The 24,696-nt window shown below is 31.4% G+C and overlaps 1 protein-coding gene across 5 annotated transcripts in view; it reads right to left on the bottom strand.

Moving 5' to 3' along the window:
* The window catches only part of LOC143190780 (uncharacterized), a 304,709-nt gene that overhangs the window by 8,651 nt on the left and 271,362 nt on the right, over window positions 1–24,696 (bottom strand). For 2 of the 5 annotated variants that reach the window (XM_076395342.1, XM_076395344.1), the window contains exons 1-3: window positions 15,742–15,861; window positions 14,194–14,523; window positions 11,988–12,174 (exon numbers count right to left, since the gene is read on the bottom strand). In XM_076395342.1, the coding sequence (XP_076251457.1) occupies window positions 11,988–12,023 (36 nt within the window). In that variant the 5' untranslated portion in view covers window positions 12,024–12,174; window positions 14,194–14,523; window positions 15,742–15,861. Of the gene's footprint in view, window positions 1–11,987; window positions 12,175–14,193; window positions 14,524–15,653; window positions 15,871–24,696 lie in introns of those variants that run through there. The other 3 variants (XM_076395340.1, XM_076395343.1, XM_076395341.1) reach the window with 3 other exon arrangements.

The following is a 24,696-nucleotide window of genomic DNA, read 5'->3' as shown; positions in this document are numbered from 1 at the left end:
AATTTTCAATTTTCAATAAGCGTTTGATTCATCAATAGAGTTAAATTATTGAAATAATCATGTAATAATATAATGGGATATAGGAGAATCCCAGAGGACTTGTAAAATAAAGTAAAAGTCGAGTCCTTTGTCTGTTCCATACCTTCTTTATGTATTAGTAAAGTGTTTTTAAATAAATTTATTCTGTTAAAATATGAGTCTTTAATAAAAATAATTAGACACCAAAAACTCTTGAAAACGATACTGACCTCAGTTTAATGTAGAATTGGTTTAATTAAATGAAATAGTATACATTACCTAAAGGAGTAAAAAGGGAAATGCTCCATTGATTACACTTTTAATTACGCGCATAGAATATAGAATAAAATAAGGAGAAGTAACGTAAGATCAAGAGGTGGAGAACCGCTAGTACATGTAGATGACTGGACATATCGCAAAGACGCAGATTATAATAGTTTGTGCATGTCTGTCGAATGAATGGTAAACGAATTTGTAAAATTTCTGCTTCATAATTACCTTCGGGATAAAAAAAATAGTTTAGGAGCTATTTTTTAACACATGGATTAACAAAACGATCTCAAAGAATACGAGATTAACCTTGTCCGAGTCCAGATCAGCCGATAGCCAACTGTGGCAAGATTTAGTGAAGAATGTATAAAGTCCAGCTGTACTAACAAAAGCGTATTGGTTGATGATTATATGATCAATATTAAGGAGACAATTCAATAAATATAGAATTAACGTTTTCTGGAGCGTATTTTTATCTAGGGGTAATATAATGAATAATATTTAGGTATATTTTAAATAAAAAACGAATCTCAATGATTATTAGAAAACCTAGTATAGCAGCACTAGCAGTAAAATGTTGTTTGGTATAAAAATAATGATTGATAATATCAATATAAAACGCCACATTTTATAACAACACATTCATTTTTTACAAGCTCTAAAACCGTGGTCCTAGTAAGAAAAAACAAGCATAACAGCAAATGAATATTACTTTGCCCATTATATATTTCCTTAAACTTTCACAAGCGTGAGATTTAAAATACACAAAACATCGTGTTCGTGTCAAAGAATTAACCTATTTTTATGTACTATATTTTTGATCGGTAGGCGTGAAAGTTACACTCGATATTATATATACATACATTAAATTAAACTATGCCATAAACAAGCACGAGATAAAGCAATAGAATTTAGCAAGAGCCCGGTAATCCATACCTAAAACCCAAACGTTCAGTGTCATCGGAGAAGTGAAAATATTTAATCGCGAGATAAATAATTGTTTTGTCCGAAAAGGACGTTTCAAAATCTGGCCAGAAGATTCATTGTGTTATGTAAATAGCTATAATTAAGATCTACAGCTTCTCAAGAAAATAGAAAGTATCCAGTTTGAAGACTTATTTATGATTGAATAAGAATATTTATCATTTTATTCACAATACGTGAGAGAGAGAAATTATGTAAGGACGTATTCAGATTCAGAAATTAACAAAAAAGAGATATTTTGCACATTTTCAAAGTTCAGGCCTTTAAACATACGTCTTCTTGAGGCTATTCGAGATGAATCCACTTGCCTAACCTTTAGTCTTCCGGAACAAACTACAATTTTTCTTTGCTGAGCTGTTTCATACTTGTAACTCACTTGAATGGCTCTTGAAACAAGGGTCTGGTAAATGGCTTTTCTGCACATAGAGAAATAGAGATTTAACTTTATAGAAAAATTTGGGGAATTGTTTCGCGACGTCCAACATGTAGATGTCGCTACTTTTAACATGTTACTTGTTTTATTCGCTGTGCTAAGAGCCGCGATGGGATGTGATTGGTTCGCTTCGTTCTATGGTTTGTTTATCTTTTTGTACGCCATATTCTATGTACCTTATATAGAGAAGAGTGTTGTTAGCTTTTTATAACGTTTATATATTAAATTATTATTTAATTTTATTGGTATATACAAGTCGGTAGTTATGATCGTTACGGCGTGTGTCATAGACATTTTGTGATACATTTAAATTTTCCTTTAAGTACTTATGAATAATTTAGTGAAGGTAAAAATAATACCACGAGCCCAGAATATGTACAAGTGGAAGTGGATCAAAATCAAAATGATATAGAAGGTAAATTGAAGTAGTCAGTCAAATTTAAGTTCATAATTGTTACCATTAATTACTAAAATGTCTTACTATATTTGTAGTGCTTATTTCCATCGTTCTAGACCCACAACCAGGGTGCTACAAGCAAGTGTCATCGGCATTTGAACAAACTCCAGAAGGTAGTGGTAAAGTTTGCATTAATTTAGCCATTATAACCCTTTCTGTTCATTCTTACCGTTAATTATTTGACTCTATAACTTCAGCTCCAGATGTTCCTATAAGAGCAAACAAAGTTTTACGTTGTACCGTAGTGTACATCTCAGGTTATTTAGTGAAACTTAAAGAAAAAAGAAATTAAGTGTGATTTTTGTTTACATACAATTATGAATAAATCGGTAGACCCATAAATTGAGACTGATTTTATAGAGGCAACACAATATCTCGTGGCCCAGACTCCAACAAAATTGTTTTATTATACTTTCAGCTATGTCTCTTTTTGAAGAAGCTATGTTTTTTTAACTGAAAGTTTGCTTTATATATATATATATATATATATATATATATATATATATATATATATATATATATATATATATATGTATACAGATTATATTTATATTTATTTATTTTTACATATTATATTTATATTTAATTGAACTTTATTTAATAAATTTATATCAGAAAAAAAAGTTTTTTATTAAAATTTAATTGGTCAATTAAACATGACGTCAAGTCTGTCACGTGCCAAACATTACTAATTAGCCAATGAAATGTCTTCACAGTAAAATATTTTTCTTACAGGTGCCTATAATGGAGACTTAAATTGACCAATCAAATTAGTTGAATGGCTCATTATGGCGCCCTCTGGATGTTGGACAAAGCAAAACTTTGCGCCAGAGTCCCCTATTGATTTGCATCTCTATTAGTCTGTGGATCTGCATAGATTGCTCTGGAATGACACCAGGAAAAAATTTTCTTGTTTGAATACCCAGACAAAAGGGAATTAAGAGAAACTAAATGTTTGACCTTATGGACAAGGACCCAGTTTCAACTAGCGCTAACTATGAACACGTCATACAATATAAAGATATATTTCATTGCACTGAATCAAAATTAAATGGCATAACTCATCTGAAGAGCAATAAGTTATGGTCAGTAAAACATGATTTATTCTCCTCTATTCTCTTCGCCAAATCCAGATCTTGCCTAGTTATCGTAAACCAATTTAGTAACTCTTGTAAATTCACCCGTTCTCACTTGTTGAGGGAAAATTCCTCCTCAATGGCACTGTAAATGTAACTTTTCGATTATATTGAGAACCGAACTCAATTTCCGTATAAATGAGAATATTATGAGAAACAATAAATTAATTTTTAATGACAATATAAATGCCCTACAAGTTCCTACTAATATTAAACATAATAATAATACAATAGCAGTGTCATGTTTTAAAGATATACAAGAGACGATTCACACTTTTTTTTAGAGTCTGTCAACGCTCATTTGTATCAATATTTTTATTACATTTCGATTTGTTGCTCACTAGAACTCGTTTAAGTTAACGTTAAGAACGTTTAAGAACTCGTTATTAATTTACAAATTAAGTTATCACTATTCTTCTATTGCACTTGTATTAATACACAAGCAAAGCGAGTACGGGATTAATACATCAGTATATATTCCGAAAATTAAAATAAAATTAAACTACTTAAGCTAAAGTTAGGAATACACTTATAATCTGAACAATTTCGTGTGGTTTGGTTCGCCTCAATCTCCTGATTTCTTGCGTGGTGTGCAGTAGCTGTATCGCTTCCATGTTGCTGTGACTTGGCAATATTATTTCACGTTTTAAGGCGAAATCTTGGATCACTTCGTATATCCATTTGATTTCGAGGTCATCGTGCAGTTCTTCGTTAGGTACGTAGCGATAATCATTGGTAATTAATCATAGAACTTTGTTTTGGATACGATGAATTACTAGTTGGTTGGATGTTTTAGTACAACGTCGTATTTCCACACCATAATATATGATTCCAGCAGTCGGGTAATATGACGTGGTGTACGATATAAGGACAAAATTCGATATTTTAATATTAAAAGCACCCATATTTATTCTGTAAACGATTTTTAATAATTTAATGCATGATCTAACAGTATACTAAAAGATATTTACGATATTTTATTTAATATGCAAAGTACCTGGGAATGACATGAAGCCATATCTCAAAGAATATATTAGTTCTAAATTATCCAGAAAAAAATATCTAAATCGGCTAAAAGAAAAACCTAGAAATTATTGGCAGTTTGACCCGTCAAAAAAGATTTTCTTGGTGTGTTGGTTTTTTAAAGAATTTCAAAAATATCTCTATTTACAAAGAGTTTGCACAGAAAGTTTTTTTCCAATTATAAACTTTTAAAAAAATGTCTTAAGTGTGCAATAAGTAAGGTTTGATGTCAAGATATTGATTGAATATTGATAATATAACATTGAATGAGATATTGTAGATTGAACTCGATTGCTTTCCGATACACTACAGCAAACTGTAGCCCCCCTAAAGTTCTGTCAGCTTCCACTCCAATTTAAACTGGCATTAGATTGATCCATATCCAAAGACGGTGTTTCTTGTAAATTACTAGAAGTAGTCTGAAGAACGATATATTTCTTATATCAAGTGGCCATTCTTAACACAAAAATCGTACTATAATTCACTATTTTATTTTTCAAATGTTTTGATGGTTCTTCAACATTAAGAAGTGACAATATTTTTTCATGAACTGACTGTTTTCGATGATCTTTTGGAGTTTCTAACCAAATATTAAATCCTTATTTTTTATTAACATCCGCCACTAAAAATACTATGTTAATCCCAACTAACAGCCTCAGCCTCAATTTCTTTTGGAAGTTCTAATTTAGTTTATGAATAGTTTATTAAAAAACCATGGATGTGACGCAAATGGATTTTTTTAATTCGAACAAAATTTAAAATGATGGAACATTTACACAAATTTGGCTAGATATTTCTAAACTGTTAAAATTCGCGGTAGGTTTTACCTATAACAATATGAAGTACTTGATTGGACTATGAACAACTTGAAGTGAAGACATTTCTATATTATGTAAAAAGTACAGTACTTGATTTAATCGTAATTCTTGGCTGATGTTGACTGATGCTGTTTAGAGCGTTGCTAAACAAAAGCACCACCAACCAAGATAGAGTGATGTTTTTATGTTATTTGGTGACAACTAGTCTGCCCAACAACTCAATAAAAATATAAAAAAATATAAAAAAAATATAAAGAAATCTTTCTTATTCAATGGATTAAAAAAATCCGCTGGTAGAAACTTAAGAAAACATGTCAGGTGCGTGGCTTCGATAATTCAAAAGTGCAAGACAAAGGACGTACCGGTAGACCGAAAAAGTGTGAAGATGCGAAACTGTAAGAGTTATTGGATGAACACTCTACCCAAACTCAAAAACAATTGGCAGAAACGTTAAATGTGCTTTCATTGAGAATATTTTTAGCGCGTTGCAGGTGCACTGTGTATTACTATGGACAAAATTACTGAAATACCTCAAAAAATTAAAAATATTATCTAGGATTCACCGAAAAGAAACCGTCCGCATACGAAGCAGTTGACAAAACAAGATCAGCTTGATGTTAGCTGTATCAGAGATTAAATATATGAAATGTACAAAAACATTGAGTAGTTTTTTAAATATAAACATAATTTAATACAATTATTTCAGAGGAAACTGTTAGTCTGAAAAGTATCGATGAAACTTCAAAGACGTTTCTTATAAAAGAATACAATTTTTAAAACTATATAATAAAATCAAGGAAGACTTATTATTTCAATTTGTCTATTTAGATGAGACAATGGCAACTCATGGCAATATGATAATAAAAATAGTGTTAACAAAAGTTGATGGAAAAGGTAAACGTTGGTATAACAATTAATTAGATTTTATTAGTTAAAGGTTAGAAATTCAGTTTTAGTTAATTTTGTCCATGGTACATCACACGTTTAAGATGATCAATGAAAATAAAATGACGAATCTAATAACGTCACGTTTAATCCGACATAACATGGTTACTAAGACCCTCTGCATTAGTAATGATATAAAACCAACATTATTTATAGGAGAGTGTAAATCATTTGTTTTTCTTTAAAGGAAAATAATTATAACAAGAACAAGAATAACAAATAAACATTTTTCTGATCGTTTTCATCAAACAACCTGCGGTGAAATTTACTTCTAAAAAAATCGCTATAAAAACTATGTTATAAAACGTTGGATAAATCATTACATCTTACACGGGCGGCGTTGAAGTGTTAAGCGTCATATTTTGGGAGGAAAAAAAACTTGTTGACTAAACTTCCGAGGCAATGAATCACGCAATTTTAGGATATAAATCATTCCCATGGAAAACCAACATATATTTATTTCCAGCCAATAAAAATTTATAGTTTTACTGAATGAGAGATACTGACGTACGTGCGATATTAATAACTCGCAAACCTATTAAATTGACTGATTTTCTAATAGTTTAACACGTCATTTGTAAAGCACATTTTAATGAAACCATTTATCTCGAGAAGAGTTTACGCACGTTTTCATTAAAAAGAGCGAATCCATTAAGTTCTTTGACAGTGGGAAGTTTCGCTTAAAACCGTTGTTATTTGGGGTTCAGAGGGAGCCATAATAGAATTGATGTAATTAACGCATCATATCAATAGAAAATTAGAAATTATTAACGTTAATTAAGGATTGGTAAAAGAATAGCAGAGATGTGGGTAATAAAACTCTATTATGAAGCTATAAGACTGATTATTACCAATTTACCAGTACTAAACCGTTTGATTATTGAAAAAGGGTTGGTATAGAATTGATTAGTTTTGGTGTTTTATTCACAGAGGACGCTAGGATCTTAATGTCCAGCAACAAATGCCTAATAACATGTCTAGAAAGTATGTATACAATTTCGATAATATTTTTGTCAGCTGTTGTAAGAATATAATAAATACTATAGCGATTTTCTATCTTTTATAAACAATGGATCAAAGAATTTGTATTACATTTCGATATAAATACCAGATGGACCGGAAAGTCATTACCGTCTCTTCTAACAGATGTCGCTAGACTGTTATGATTTATATGAGAGTATGCAATGTTATGATTTGACACAAATGTCGTTTTATTTAACTTACATAAATCTTTCTTATTCAATGGATAGAAAAAATCCGAAAAAACCCAAAAAAAACATGTGAGGCGCGTGGTTTCGATAATTCAAAAGTGAAAGACAAAGGACGTACTGGTAGACCGAAGTTTGAAGATGCGACTGGTTAAGAGTTATTGGATGAACACTCTACCCAAGCGCAAAAACAATTGACAGAAACGTTGAATGTGCTTTCATTGAGAATATTTTTAGCGCGTTGCAGCTGCACTGTGTATTACTATGGACACAATTACTGAAATACCTCAAAAAATTAAAAATATAATCTAGAATTCACCGAAAAGAAACCGTCCGCATACGAAGTAGTTGACAAAACAAGATCAGCTTCATGTTAGCTCTATCACAGATTAAATATATGAAATGTACAAAAACATTGAATAGTTTTTTAAATATAAACATAATTTAATATAATTATTTCAGAGGAAACTGTTAGTCTGAAAAGTATCGATGAAACTTCCAGACCTTTCTTACAAAAGAATACAATTTTTAAAACCATATAATAAAATCAAGGAAGACTTATTATTTCAATTTGTCTATTTAGATGAGACGTGCATATTTCCCAATGGGACCAAAATACCCAATGGCAATTCATGGCAATATGATGATAAAAATAGTGTTAACAAAAGTTGATGGAAAAAGGTAAACGTTGGAATAACAATTAATTAGATTTTATTAGTCTTAACATTTATTAAGAATGCTTTGCAGATATATTGTTCTTCATGCTGGTAACAGGAATGGTCAATAAAACCTTCGGCTTGGATGAACTCGATGTGCCACATTGATGAAGAAATCGACAAATGATGGAATTGTGAAGATATGTTAGGTAGAGTAGAAATTAAGATCTTAGTTATTCACTTGAATGAAACTTTTTGAATATGGAATTATGATTTAATGCTGACAATTTCCAAGACAGTGTGATGAGAGTGGATATATTTGAAAATGAGTATATAATTAATATAAGATAACTGTAGGAAATTGTAATTGTATTGAAATTGTTTTGTAGAGTGTGAAAGCGTTATGTGCATAGATATGTGTGTAATTGTTCAGAATACACATTAGTATTTGGTTAAAAGGTGCGAGGAAAGAAAAAATACTAACCGTTTTGCAGATATGACAAATGCATCAGAGAGAATGTAGTGATTAAATATAGTTTTGTCAATAAGGATGTATACAACAAAATACATACAGGTAGTAACAGAATACACTAAGGAGAAATACAGTGATATCAAAATGACTTTACAAGGAAACCCTGTACCGAAGGATACAAGAACTAAACGAAAACTTATAACTTCTAACAGTTCAATTGACAAGTCCCCGACCTGACACATAGATGGCGCTACTAGAATTAAATTCATATGTTTTTTAGTCAGCCCTAACCCTCAAAAGATGCGTGTATAAATTTGACTGCTGTCGGATCATTAGTTTGTTAATTATAGCATTTTGAGTGAAGCAATTTTTGTTATTGTGAGAAAAATGGATAGAAAGGAATTTAGCGTGCTAATGAAATATTACTTTTTGAAGGGAACAAATACAGTTGAATCAAAAATATATCAACTGAACGTGTACATCATATCATTTACTAATATTTGGGTATGAGAAAGCGCGAGCTCTATTTTGGCCAAATACAACGACGAGTTGATGATTCGGAACAGTGTTTGAAGATGATCAAGCGTAATAAACCCGAGTTTTTGCGTCGATATGTGACAATAGATGAAACATGGCTCGATCATTTCACTCTGAAGTCCAATCGACAGTCATCCGAGTGAACTGCACACGATGAACCCGCTCCAAAGCGTGGGAAAACGCAACACTCGGCTGGCAAGGTTATGGCGTCTGTATTTTGGGATACGATTGGACTATTTTCATTGACTACCTTGAATAAGGAAGGACCATCAACAGCGACTATTACATAGCATTATTGGACCGTTTGAAGGACGAAATCGCCGAAAAACGGTCGCATTTGAAGAAATAGAAAGTGCTGCTTCACCAAGACAATGTACCGTGTTACATGTCAGTGAAAACGATGGCAAAAATCCATGAATTGGGCTCCGAATTACTTCCTCATCCACCGTATTCTCCAGATCTGGCCACCAGCGACTATTTTCTGTTTTCAGATCTCAAACGAATGCTCGCTGGGAAAAATTTTCATCGAATCAAGAGGTGATCGCCGAAACTGAGACCTATTTTGAAGCAAAATTGTATTTTACTATGGTAGGCCGGGGACTTTCGATTGACCTGTTATATATAATTGTTAAATAGATGGATTAGGCCTCCAATACTACATAAAAAATGCACCTAGAAATCATAGGTGGTATAGAGAAGTTTAATATAATTATAATAAAACACAGCCTTAACCTACAAACCCTTATAACTGGAAAGTTAATTGTGTTTCAAGTCCGTCGATAATATATGTATTAGATATACTATAATGTGAAAATAAATTATATTTGATAACAGTATTTTTGTTTAATTATTTTATTTACATCAGAATTTTGTTACGTCGAAGGCAAAACGAACTAAAACTCAGAGTTGATGCGGTAACATTGCGACATTTCGACGTCATCAATTTAGATGATGTGAGTTCTCTGTTTGACTGAACGGATTATACGTTCCATTTCCAACGTCGAAAGACCGAAAAGGGAACCGAATCATCCGCGAAAGACTGCCGCGTTCTCGACCACATTAATCTACACATTAAGAAACGTCAAAGAAGGCGCATACGCAACAATTAAGTCAGGAGGTTATCTCGGACACGATCGGGCTCATTAATAAGGTAGGCAAATGTACCGCGAGATTTGCCAAGACCGCTTTATCGCCGCCGAGGATCTTCTCTTCGTCCGAGCGGGGCTCTAGGGTTACCGCGGTCCCGATCAGGAACCCCGATAGGCGTTTAACATCTTTTTTATGGCGCGCTATTTGGTAGTACGATAAATAAATCTTGATGTTCGGGCTCGTGACGTTTTTAATTCGCGGTCTCGAACGCGATCATTTTATCTTTTTTTTGGTTATGGATTGTAGCTTGACTTTGAATGTAAGGTATACGGACGTAGAGGCAATGTTCCTTATTCCTTTTGGGGGTTGTATGTAATAAATCAGCGAATTTATACAGAGTGTCCACTGGAAAAGTTCATATCTGATATTTACGCCTGGTTATGTAAGATTGAGAGAAAAAACGGATATATGGAAAGAAAACTTTTGGATTTTTCATAACTACAGCTCATAATTTCACAAGCATATCATTGTAAACAAAATTATGGTAAAACACTATCGTCCTTGCTATATATATATAGTCCGGTCTACTTCTTTCTCTTTATTAAACTCAAGTTACCAGAGTCCACTGTTACAAGAAAGCTTTTGGAGTTAGAATAGACTGGGATTGTGCATTCGCTAATATTTGTCAGATGTGGGTTATGGCTGCATGTTTTCTTTTTTGGTGTTTGGGTCAATGAAGATTTGGTCGTCGTTTTAATTAATTACATCTTGCACTAGATATGCTTAGAACAATCTAAATTCACAAATCAATTTATTTCTACTGTTCTGTCGGACTTTATAGACAATCAAGGCGAAAGCGGGACAGTACGTATTTCCCAAATTAAAATAAAACTAAACTACTTAAACTATACAAGGTCGTGTGGTTTGATTCGCGTCAATCTTCTGATTTTCTGCGTGTTATGCAGTGGCTGTATTGCTTCCACGTTGCAGTGGTTTACCAAACTTATTTCATGTTTTTAGGCGAAATCTTGGCTCATTTCGTACATCTATTTAATTTCGAGGCCATAATGCAGCTCTTCGTTGGTTGCGTAGCGATAATCATTGATAATTAATCCTAGAATTTTATTTTGGCTGAGTTGGATTAGTGGTGTTTAATGTTTTAGGTAACCCTATATTTGCACCCCATAGAACCAAATTGGTTTTATGATTGATTGATAACATGTTTCAGTCTCAGGCATTGAATACGTAATTTCTTTCTATATTTTACAATGTATTTTTACTTAACCCTTAATATACATTTCTGAATTGTAAAAAAATATCAATTTCAAAGATGTTTTATCCATATAATCTCTGTTTTAATACACAAACATGCATTACCTCATTTGTTAATCCATATTTATGTTTATAACATGAACAAAGAAAGATCATGTCTATTTAAATTTAATGCTTTCTATTTATTGCTTACTTATGATACACAGTCATAGTATTCAGTGATGTAGTCATTTAAATTTATCAATACTTTCTTGCTTATTGAAAGATAATTTAAATGAGATTTTTAAACTATTCCCTTAATAAATTGTGGTCGAATTTAGACCACAGGACGATCACTAGCCTAAATAATATCCCTTTTCGACTGATATATTTTCTGACAAATTCTCGATACTATTTTGACATAATGTACATTCCTAACACCTTATAAAACGTGATATGAATTTTAATGGTGTGAAACGACCAGCTTACGCATTCTTAGTACAATACCAATGCAAATCGTCTTCATATATATGAAAATTCTCCGGACACTAGTAGATTGTTCGGTACATTAATTAATATCATTAGTATTAGAATGCGGCAACGAAATCAAGGTATCGAACGTAACGAAGCGCGCCTGACTCATTACAATTACGACATTGACGCGGACTTTGAAATACGGATGTGACTTACAGCAACCAGGGTTTGAATACGATGTACAACTAGCATAGTAGCCAGCACAGGCGAGGTGTATTTCCGAGGGGGGTAACGTATGCCCCCGCTCTTCAGCTACTGCCCGCCTTTCACTCCGCAAGGCCGCAAGATGGCCGCAATGCAGGAAAATCTTCAGTACATTTTTTATCAGCCGTTCCTCAGTTATCTGAAAAAGAAAATAAGTTTGTGTTATTGTACCGAAACAAATATTTGGAATGGACAGCAATCAGTAATCAACATTCAATCTAAATATATTATGTAATACGGCCGAGACTATCCGGCTTTGACTACCTGGATGGTGAACGAGTGAGAGGGAATGGTCTGTTTTCTAATAGATAAGAACCCTCAGTATCGCTTTGTGTCACCGTTCAACAAGTTGTATCTTCGTTCCATTAAATAAAAGAATATTTTCAAGTAAATTAATAGTTATTGTGTTCTAAGCCACATAGGACAAATAGAAGACATTATGAATTATTAACAGTAATTTTGTAAACATTTTAAAGCATTGTATAAGGTGTTTCACTACTAATGCAATAAGATCAATTATTTTGATTATTTATTTTGCAGACCTAAGTAATGAAAAGTTAATAGTTTATTTAACTATTGTAAACACATTCTTTTAATATATGTTTCTAAATTGTAAACAAATTATATTATTACCTAATTGTTTTAATATACATTCTAAAGCCAAATATTAATTTCAAAATTGTTTTATCCATATATACTTTGTTCTAATATACGAAATTATAATTCCATATACGTGTTAATAACATGAAAGTAAAGAAAGATCATCATTTAACGATCCGAAGTTGATTATTGAAACTTAATGGAAATTAGATTTAGTTAAAAGAAATTTAAAAAGGTTAGTCAATGTTCATGAGACAGTTTGTATATATTTTAATATGTTAACTGATTACCGATCTTATATTGAAAATATTGTTAAAATAAGCTTTAGTAGCATAACACAATATTTTTAAATTATTCTCTATACTCTATTGTCTGAGAAACATGATAAATCTAATAAATTGTGGTCGAATTTCGACCACTGAGCGATCACTGTTTATAACAATATAGGATAGAAAGACAAATCATAATCATAAGACATCAATCAGTGCCGTCCGGCGTCACGCTTTCAACATCATTGTTTTGGCAGTTTTATATCGTTAAATTTTATTTGCATCATTGATAATTTATTTCATAGGTATACCATCAATTAAATTAATCTAGAAAATGTATGTTTTTCTAATGGTCAATTGTACGTGGCGTGCTTTATTTGTTCTTACGCTTGGAAAAAAAACGAAACATGTTGTATATCACAAAGTGCTTTAATGAAGGGAAACATCAACCCCAGTGCAACCCTTCCAGCCATGCCAAATACTTGATTTTTGTACTATTATTGGTAATTATTTACTTCATATATATTATCCTAATAAATTAATGACCTTAAAAAATTATTGTATTCATTTTATTACGTTAATAAAATCCTAAATTAAGTTTAGCAAAAAGGTTACGCGACGTTCATTGATTGTTACGCGGTACAAAGTTCGCCTGGTCAGCTAGTATTATCATAATTAAGTCATTGTAGGATATAGGAAATTACTATTGCATAATATATATATATATATATATATATATATATATATATATATATATATATTGTGACTGCAACACAAATGACAAAAGTATATATACATCTATATATAGTTATAGTTATCTGTTTAATTTCCTTTGATTCACTTGCTTCCAGACACATTTGGGTAATGAGAAAATTACAAACTAACCATATGTATCTATTAGTTCATATCCTGGTGAAATATAACACCAGACCATCAAATATTTCATGGTATTTTCAATCTGCTGATCAATCACTATGAGCATTCTTTACCACACTCTTGACACTCGTTAAAAATTTTATATTTCATTTAATATTTTTCTGTTTTCTTTTTATTCTCTAGTGTTAAAAGATTTCAATAAATAGTTAAATAATTTCATGCACACTTGTAAAACTAAACTTATTACATGATATTAAATATAATATTCTATCATTTGGTAACTAGAATAAGAATAAAGTTATTTGATACATACAGAGATAATACTGTGATTACAATGTAAACAAAAAAGTGATACCTAACCTTTCATTTAATCGACAGTATTATTAATCTAGTAAATAAAGTAAATTACTTACATCAAAGTGGTTTTATTAGAAACACATTCTTCATATGTTTGGACTGGATCTCGTCTTGGCAAGATTGAGTCACATATCATCATTAAAGTATAAATATAAACAAAATAATTAAAATATCAGAATCAAGTGTTTACTAATAAAGCGTCACGTCACGAACAGGCGTCATAACTGCATTATTTCGAAAAATTTTTTCACAAAACTTTTATTCGGTCCTATAAAAGCATCGTGGAATAGTTTCACAAGCAACTCAAGATATTTGAATTTATATATTATTGAATAGGTTTCGCTTACTTCACAATCTTTAGCTTTCCATAAATTTATAGACACCACCTGTATAAATTCGAACGTATAATTATAGAACTTAGTTCTTGTAATCATATCAATTAAATTCACACAGTATACGTACACAATAATAATTTCTATCATACTAGTTGTTGAACAGTTACAAAACGCTTCGTTTCTATTCATGTTGCTTTTCGGCGTTAGGTTTGATAAACAAAATCCTCAGCCATTGTCGTGTCGTTCCCATGATAACAATTATGCAAGTTTGATTAGCATACAAACCGTAAAATTGTCAGTTTTATTGTTGAAACACTTAAAATAGGCGCGTTTTTACTGAGTTTTTTTTTAAATAGAAACTTTGATACATTTATTGTTTGGTTTGGGTATTCAGTAAGTCAGTTAATATATATTGATATTAGAATGGTGTTGCAAGTATATATTAATGTATGTTTATAAAATAGTTTTTATGTCTTTATTTTATAGTTTCTTAGCTTATTTATTTCGTATGAAAAACAAAAAATTATGTTGGAAACATTGTCTACTGTCTTCCATGATCTTGGGTTACCTCTTCAGTTCAGTTCTTACTTCAGGTAATCAAGAGCAGCATACCGTCATGAAATCTTGGTATAACTTACTGTCAGTGTGGAGAGGTTGCGGATTTGAGCTTATTTCCGAACTTTAGATTAAAGTATACAAACAACACAATTCACTACAAGGATTTGAACAAATATATAAAGCACATAAGCAACATCAACGTTGATATCAGCTACTGGACAAATCAGAAAAGTGCAGGAACCAAACCACACGAATTCCTATTGTGTAAATGTTGCTTAAATTATAGTGTAAGTGTAGCTTAATTTTATTTTAATTTGGGAAATACATATTGATGTATTCATGCAAGCACAATAGAACACTAGTAATAAATTAATTTGTAAATTAAGATTATACTTTGCATATCTAATCTAAGATATAGTTAATAAAAAACATTGATATCATCAGAAAATGTACAGAAAGAATGCATTATATGATTCAACATTAATTTTCAGTTTGAATTATCATGTTTAAACATAACTCCAAAGAACCAACAATTATTTGGCAGGGAATAATGAAGTTGGAGAAACGTTGGACTAAAGAAAATGTCACATTTCATAGTAAGGGAAAATTTTTTCATGTATTACCTGACAAATAACACAAGGCCATAGAAAACAATGGATAATATTTACAAGATTAAGTTTGTTGATAAAATCTATAAAAATTATGTCATACACCCCATATGTAGTCACCCCAGAGGTAAATATTCACAGTTTCTGTATCACACATGCTTCTTAGATCACATCGAAAACACCACACGCTCACTTACGCGTATTTCTCACTATCACCATCTCTAGTCTATTTTCGATCGTCTCTCTCTCATTGCCAACTTTTCACGCTATAATTTGACATTTAAACGTTGTCAACACAAAATCATTATCAGAAACACAACTATATTTAGCACACTGTTATATAAGGAAAATTAAATCCTAAATCAATGTGTTTGTCTTGAGCGTTTAAATATCATAGAAGTAAATATACTTTACGTTAAAAAGAAAGTGTTTAGTTAAGGTTACTCCTGACGTTTTTACGCACTCACAGTCATTAAATTCAAATAAAATCCCTTACGTGTATAAGGCCAGCATGATTAAGAATTCTTCAAACTCGAATCAATCAAAAGTATTTGATTATAATTGTAATTTTGATTAACTTAAATTGAATTTTCTTAGTTTATTTTACAGACTCACATGCAAATAAACATATTCTGAACCAACATCGTACGTCAAACGAAATATACCTTTGTTTTCGGGGTTAAAGACCAAATAAATATTATCACTTCTATATGTTAGATTACACAGATAACATTCTTTAGTTATTATGAAATCGATTTAACTAAATCTCCCACTAATCTTACATTATGTACAGAGAACGATTTCAAAGAAATTTAACACGATATGATATTTCATTGTAGAGGAATTCATTAGATTAATTCTTGGTTTTAATTAGAACAATAACTTTATTGTTATAAAATCTTTATTTAAAAAAAATCTTTTTGTAAACACAATACATTAGCAAACAAATTACCAGTATTTTCGAATCAATTTAATAATCAATTAAGAATAAACATTCTGAAATGTTATTTTATCCTTGGTTATCTAATGCGACAAATATTTATAATAATGTTATATATATGAAAAATTATTATTAATAATAATGAATAATAACATTCTACGATACTAAATATGAGGAATCTTAGACGAAAAGGTTTCTGTTTAGTCGTCAAAAAGTGAGAAAATGTAAATAATGATCGCACGGGGAAACGCTTGGACCATAGGATAATAGATGTGACTGAAAATTCAGAATTAATACATCAGCTACATGATAAAAAGTCCATATATTACATATTATAAAACGATCGGTGTCTTTCTATGTTCCTCAAATTCAACATGGATTACTTTCTCCTGCATGTAGTTTAACAGGTCAATTGAAAAGCCCCCGACCTGACACATAGATGGCGCTACTAGAATTAAATCCATATATTTTTTAGTGAGCCCCAGCCCTCAAAAGATGCGTGTTTAAATTTGACAACGGTCGGATCATTAGTTTGTGAATTATAGTATTTTGAGTGAAACAACTTTTGTTATTGTGAAAAAAATGGATAAAAAGGAATTTCGCGTGTTGATAAAATATTGATTTTTGAAGGGAAAAAAATACAGTTAAAGCGAAAGCTTGGCTTGATGCCAAGTTTCCGGGCACTGCCTCAGGAAAATCAACCATCAAAGCTTGGTAAGTTTAAACGTGGTGAAATGAGCGCCGAAGGCGGTAAATGCAGTGGACATCCAAAAGAGGTTGTTACCAACAAAAACATTTAAAAAATTCACAAAATGATTTTGAATTACCGTAAATTGAAATTGAATGAATAGCAGAAACTCCAAAGAAATCAACTGAACATGTATATCATATCACTCACAAATATTTGGGTATGAGAAAGCTTTGTGCAAATTGGGTGCCGCGCGAGCTCACTTTTGACCAAAAACAACGACGAGTTGATCATTCGGAGCAGTGTTTGAAGATGATCAAGGGTAATAAACCCGAGTTTTTGCGTCGATATGTGACAATGGATGAAACATGGGCCCATCATTTCACTCTGAAATCCAATCGACAGCCATCCGAGTGGACTGCACACGATGAACCCGCTCCAAAGCGTGGGAAAACGCAACACTGGGCTGGCGGTTATGGCGTCTGTATCTTGGGATACGATTGGACTAATTTCATTGACTACCTTGAAAAAGGAAGGACCATCAACAGCGACTATTACATAGCATTATTAGACCGTTTCAAGGACGAAATCGCGGAAAAACAGCCGCATTTGAAGAAATAGAAGTGTGCTTGCTTTGGGATGCGCAAGGAAAAATTTTCATTCACTTCCTTGAAAAAGGAAGGACTATCAATAGCGACTATTACATAGCGTTATTTTACATTTGAAGAAAAACAAAGTGCTGCTTCACCAAGATAATGCACGGTGTTACAAATCAGTGAAAACGATGGCAAAAATCCATGAATTGGGCCTCGAATTGCTTCCTCATCCACCGTATTCTCCTGATCTGACTATTTCCTGTTCTCATATCTCAAAAGAATGCTCGCTGGGAAGAAATTCTCGTCGAATGAAGAGGTGATCGCCAAAACTGAGGCCTATTTTGAAGCAAAGGACAAATCGTACTACAAAAATGCTAACGAAAAGTTGGAGGGTCGCTACAATCAGTGCATCACCATTGAAGGGAATTATGTTGAATCAAAAAAAAACTAATTTTGCCACAAAAATGTGTTTTACTATGGTAGCTAGACCTGTTAAGATATAACAGTGATACTTTTTATCAAAAAGTCACAGAAGCTCCGGTGTAGAGACGGTTGTTTAAATAAAGTGCCATTCATCTTTATTTATCATACACATTTATTATCCAAAACATTCACTCTATTTAGTATAATAAGTCTAGAGTGCCTTTTAGCTGCAATAACAATCATTTTTTATATCCGTGTGCCGCATAACACACCATTTATTAAACAAATAGCTTTCGGCTGCTCAATATTTACTTTGAAGTAGAATGAAGACATTAACGCCGTTTACGTCCACACAATAGTATTTTCGTTTCTCGAACTAAAATTAGGAAAACTGCAATTAAAATTAATTAAGATAAATGTCGATGTGTTATAGTTTATATTGTCACGCTTTAGATAACAGATCTAACCAAAAAAATATTCTTATTAGATACATCAACGCTATGAAGTAAACTTATTCTGTATTAAATCCAACATAAATATTTCAATATTCGTCGTTATAACAAAAATTCTAAAAGCTGTTTAAGATTTGTGACGCAATTTTCATGTTTTTTTAGCAATTTGGATAGCTATGCTACGCAAGTTATTTCGGTAAAATAAAAGAGAATATAATTGAAAAATATTTTACAAACCGTTAACTGTACATAACGTTTTATCTAATATTCATTCATTAGCGCACACTAAACTCTTTTCTTTTCTCCAGTAAAGGTAGGTAGGTCTCTCTGAAGCATCCAACTGTAGGCTGATATCATTGAAAAAGTTCAATTTTCCTTGGTATCTTTTCTGCATTTGTTTAATGTCGTGGCGAAATTATATAGCTTGCTTTACACTCGTTTCTAAACTCATTAGGCAACTTGAAATGATTTTAGCATTCTTTTGACGATTCGTTTATACTTAAGGTCTTTATGATTACCTAAAAGTTTCACTATGACCTCTTTTCTGATAGGCCTCGAAGTCTTGAAACTATGTATTTGAAGCAATCTCCATCTTATAACATTATTTTACAAATTGCTTCATGAACCTCGAAGTAGCGATGGTAAAAGAACTTTATGTGGAGGTACCAATGGTTCTTGGAGGACGTTCTCCTCACCAGATTTAAGATTCCTTCTCATAAATCTCAATTCAGGGTCTGAGGGGAGGGGAATCGAAGGAAACACTCAAATCTCAAAAGCTCATATAATCAGATATTTGGGTATAAATTTATTACTGAGCTGATGTGACGGAAAAATGTAGACAACTGGTGTAAAGGTTAGAGCGTTCAGTTCGCACGCGGAAGTCCCGGGTTCGATTCCCGACGAGGATAACAACTTTTTATTGTTGTTTTATTGTAGTTTGGTTAGAACATTTCCCAAATCTCTTAGGCTAGGTAGCGGATCCCGGGACCTGAAGCGTTTCTTATTTTCAATTATTGTTTCTTTATTCCTATTTTTCTTTGAAGTACCGACTTGAAAATTATCAGTTGATAGTGGTTAAAATAATATTGTAAATAAATAAATAGGTTTAGAAATATACTAAGCTAAATTGTGTGTATATAGTAAAATATAAAATATGTGCGGTAGATAGGTTAAATAAGGTTTTTGTTTATTTTTATTTAGTTATTACAACGATTATTTTGTACATATTTTATTTTAAAAGGTTTTTTTGTCTTAAAAATCTAAGTTTTTTAAAGATATTTTATTATAATAATTCTGCATTTTACAAAAAATCCTAAGACCTGAAATTTTTATCATGTTATTTTCGTTTCGATGGAAACGATAACTAAGTGGTATTAATTAATAAATTATTTAAATATTGTATTAATAAACACATCCGTTGACATTGCAAAAAAACTATGCCCTATAAAACTTGAATTTCTTAAAATAAATACTGGGTAACGACGTAACGTATAAATAAAACGTGTGTAAATATTATAATGATATGAATTCACGTGCTCCAATAGCAGAAATATTTATACAATTCCCGTACTGCGTACATTGTTTTCCATTTATTACACTAAATTATGGTTTACTGGTATCATGCACTGTATATATTATATTACTATTTTAGAAGCATTTTTCCTTGTATCTCCTCTCATTTAGAAAACAAACTAATTTTGTAAACAACTTGTAGAGTTCTTTGAAAATACCAATTAACAACTTAAAACATTATAAATTTATTAGGTATTTGTATTTACTCTGATCATTTATTCACTTATATTATTCAACATATTTAATTATTTTATACACATTTTTGTTGATGGCATTTTTATGTTGCTTTGGCAGCGATACAATTATCTTCAAAATTCTAAAACCGCGTGATCTGAACAATTAAAGGGCACTATATCTGGTAAGTATACTGGGTGGTCATAGCTCTTAGAACTCTTCATCATACAGTAAACTTCATCAATTTCACTCACATTTTCGCTGTTATAGCTGTGGTAGGGCTGCTTTTCTTATAAAAATGAATGTGTTTACACACTATACCTTTGATATTATTCAGGCCACTGGAAACTATATAAATTTAAATATATTTTTAGTTTTTAGCAGTACTAAACTCGGTAGTCCTTTTCGCATATCGCACTTACCGCAACTATGTCCTATTGTTCAATATTTTTACGTTATTTAACATAAATAAACTTTTATTCCTTAGCAATCTATAATATTTGTGTTACTAAATTATAATATTTTACCTATAAAACACACTTTTATATAATAAGATAAATATAAAATTAACCAAAAAATCCACCTACCGACTAAATTCATAAATAACAACACGTGGACATTAGATACTGAAATTATAAGCAGGAATACAGGAAATCTGGATATATTTGAGAATGTGTAAGACTATGGAATCGCTGATGATTACTCTATACTAAAGTCGTGTAATTCAATGTTGTTATATAAGAGGATGACTTTTATGTTTATTATTCGTTATTGCTGGCCCTTCCATGCAACAACACGTCGTTTTTTTCTTCAACAGGCTTTGGTATAATAGGCTATATTTTCCTGATATTAGTGTTGGTGTGGTTGGTTTTCCTGTTGGTTAACACATGAATTTTTGCGCTTGGGATTGTCGTAGTTAATCTACTTTTCAGCGTCAAGCACAATACGTAATAGAAAACTATTTTTTTAACCAGAAAATAATGAAACTGAAACGTTGAAACGGTTCAAAATATCATTTTCAGCCAATCCGTACCATTGTCCATCTATTGGTCCTTTCCCATAACGTGTAAATATTTGGAAACAGTTGATGTTTCAATTGCTCAGCTGTTTGAACATTTTTGAGAGTTCGAGCTGTGTTTTTGTCCGAAAGTTTGGTCAAATAATTGAAACTAAAGGGCATTAAGTTTCTAAAAGTTGTTGTGTTCTATGATTAACATAACTATATATACAATAATTCAATATTACTAGATAAAAAAACTGTTATTTTATGAAAGGAAATGCCAAAAATATCGAATTAAATTATTGGATTAGATTGTTTAACGGTTATTTTCATTGATACTACATATTTTCGTCAATATATACCGCTGATCAAAACATACGCAAGTTGCAGTTCCTTTTAAAACTACACAGGCCAAAAAAAGTGAACGCTATCTTCACATCGAGGGTCAACTACAACTCATTTTGGATTAAGTAATAGCTGTAATTTTTAGCTACAATGATTGGTGAGACATGATGATTTTTAAATTCAGTTCTTTTTTGTGGATGGTGTTATTTATTATCCATAATATAGTAGACAAAACAGCATCAGAGCTATTTAAATGCTGTTTTACGACAACAACAAACATAACTTTACCAAGAATAAACCGCGATCTTTTAATTAGTATACCGAACCAGCTTATATAGCTTTTTAACTGGTCTATTAGCTTCTTTATTTTGTCCTCCGAATGAAGTGCTTAAGACCACTAAATATCTGATATTATATCCGTGTAGCGTCGCGTCTGTACTAAATATAATCAGTATACTACATCGCTACAAGAGTTCGATAAATATATCTCAGATATATATGTGTACGAAGAACTGTTCCGAGTTTAAGTGATGAAATAATTAAGATGTTATGAACGTATCTTAATTAAGTGTTGATTTAAATTACACGGCACAACAGAAAAATATTTTTTAAATGTTTTCTGAACTTGAGTGAATACATTTAAGTAATTTTGGGTCGAGAAAAACTAGTATAATAAAATATTTTTACAAAAAAATATTGAACCGACTTCAAAAAATAAATAAGAAATTTACTAAAAAGTAAAAAAATAAGCATACTTAGATTTTTAACCAAAAAAAAAGTTTAAAATAAAATATGTACGTACGTAATAATTAGATTTGTAATAGTGTTTGTAATTAGTTAGATTTGTTTTGTTCCTAATTTAATTTTGTTTACCATGGGAACAGTTGGCTATGATGTTTCCACGACTTCTCATATGATACGGTTAGTGCTTAAAATGCAAACTGAAAGGCTTTTACACTTATACCAGTTCAGCAATAACATTACACATAAATATCTGATCATTTTAGATAAAAATAAGTGAAAACGTTGTACATGCCTTTGAAATTTAAGGTTTTCTATGGATTTCCCCCCTTCCTCCACTAAACACTAACTTCGTTCCAATGGGACCACCTCGGAAGTGCACTTTTTTTCTTTTTTTGAAACTACTTTTTTACAAGAAGGTTGAACATGCTATTTCAAGTTTTATTGAACGGTTTTTAAAAACCTCGTAAAGGTAAAAAACGGTAAAAAGGTATAGTTTTTTGAATATTTTGAATGTTTACTTTGTACGATAGCAACACTTCTCTAGATTATTATTTTTTATTCAGATTACTAGTATGACTGCAATCGTGTCATTGAGGGCAGACCATTTTTTTAAGACCTCCCATTATATAAGCCTAACTTCTTGGATTTTCTAATTCTTCGCTTTTTTATGCTTTCTTTATTCCAATTATATAATAAATACCTGGTGAAATTACCATAAATAAAAATATTTGTATATTTTCTTTGATTTGAAAAAATACTTAAAAGTAATGCCTTTAAATTAGAATACTGACATAATGTAACAAATTGACGGGAATATTTTCAAAAGCTTAAAAATTGTGCAACTGTATGCAAAATGAATTTGGATGATATTGAATTAAAAACTCTTAACATCGTTGTCATATCTACGAGACACGTAAACTATAATAAAATGAAAAACACGTGATTTTTACAGAAATACATTACAAAATTTGCTGCCGATTTTTGCCTTGCAGTTTTTAGACATAACTTTTTTTTATTGGTTAACGTTAGAGGATTAGAAATGGATATTTTATAAAATATCTTTTTTTCAATTTTCAGCATATAACCCCTTAAGAAATTTTGCTGCAAAAGCAGAAAACATTAAGACCAACAGAGTATGAAGACAGTAAATTAAAAACGCAAATAGATCTTAGTCATTACTCATGTCTTGTGAATAAAAAGATTGAATTGAATACAACCTGAAATCCATTTTAGTCATCACTAACTTCTTGTGAATAAAGACTAATCACTTTATCATCTAGGATTTCGTATGCCACCTAAATTCGATATTATTAGGATGTTATGCTATTAAGAAAATTATTTATAAATTATCTCACCAATGCAACCATTAACAACGGTGGTTAACGAATTAAAATCATATAATTTTTAACAAAAACCTTCTAAAAAATGATAACTTCATTTTCAGAGCTTAGCCTTTTAAGAATACATCCTTGAGGAATTTGGTTGCAACTGTAAAAAATATTGAGAGCAAAGGTGCATGAAACAATTGAATTAAAAGCTGAAATCGATTTAAGTCATCACTCACGCCTTGTGAATAAAAACTAGTCATTTTTTCGTCTAGGAATTCGTATGCCACATGAATTCGATATTATTAGGATGTTATGCTAATAAAAAAAATATTTATAAATAATCTAACCACTACAATCATTAACAAAGGTGGCTAACGAATTAAAATCATTGGATTTTTGACAAAAATCTTCTAAAGAGTGATCACACAAAAATTGTACGGAATAAAATTGCAACTATTACGAACTAATCACACAACAATTATTTACCAAAACGAATCCGGAAGATGTGTAGTTCACGTAGACACAAAAGCACGAAAGACGCAAAATAAAAATCCTAATTACCGCTAAAACTCAAAAAGTGATCCAGACCGTAATGTTTCACTGGATTCGGCAAGCAAATCCACCTGCTATTATAAAATTTAAGCACCCACGCCGCCGGGCCGCCATTGGCCGAAACTGCGACCCACTTGTTGATTTACGACTTTCCATTGGCGGAATGGCTTTTACGCGAAGATGTGAAATCCCGCCGTGCCACCGCTAGGAATGATCGTCGGCGAATTTCCCTTTCTTCTTTCCA

The sequence above is a fragment of the Rhynchophorus ferrugineus genome, unplaced genomic scaffold, assembly GCF_030347505.1.
Source record: "Rhynchophorus ferrugineus isolate W39M unplaced genomic scaffold, kcgeb_rfMv2 rfM2, whole genome shotgun sequence".
NCBI classification, from domain to species: domain Eukaryota; kingdom Metazoa; phylum Arthropoda; class Insecta; order Coleoptera; family Curculionidae; genus Rhynchophorus; species Rhynchophorus ferrugineus.
This window is presented reverse-complemented; position numbering and strand designations above follow the sequence as displayed.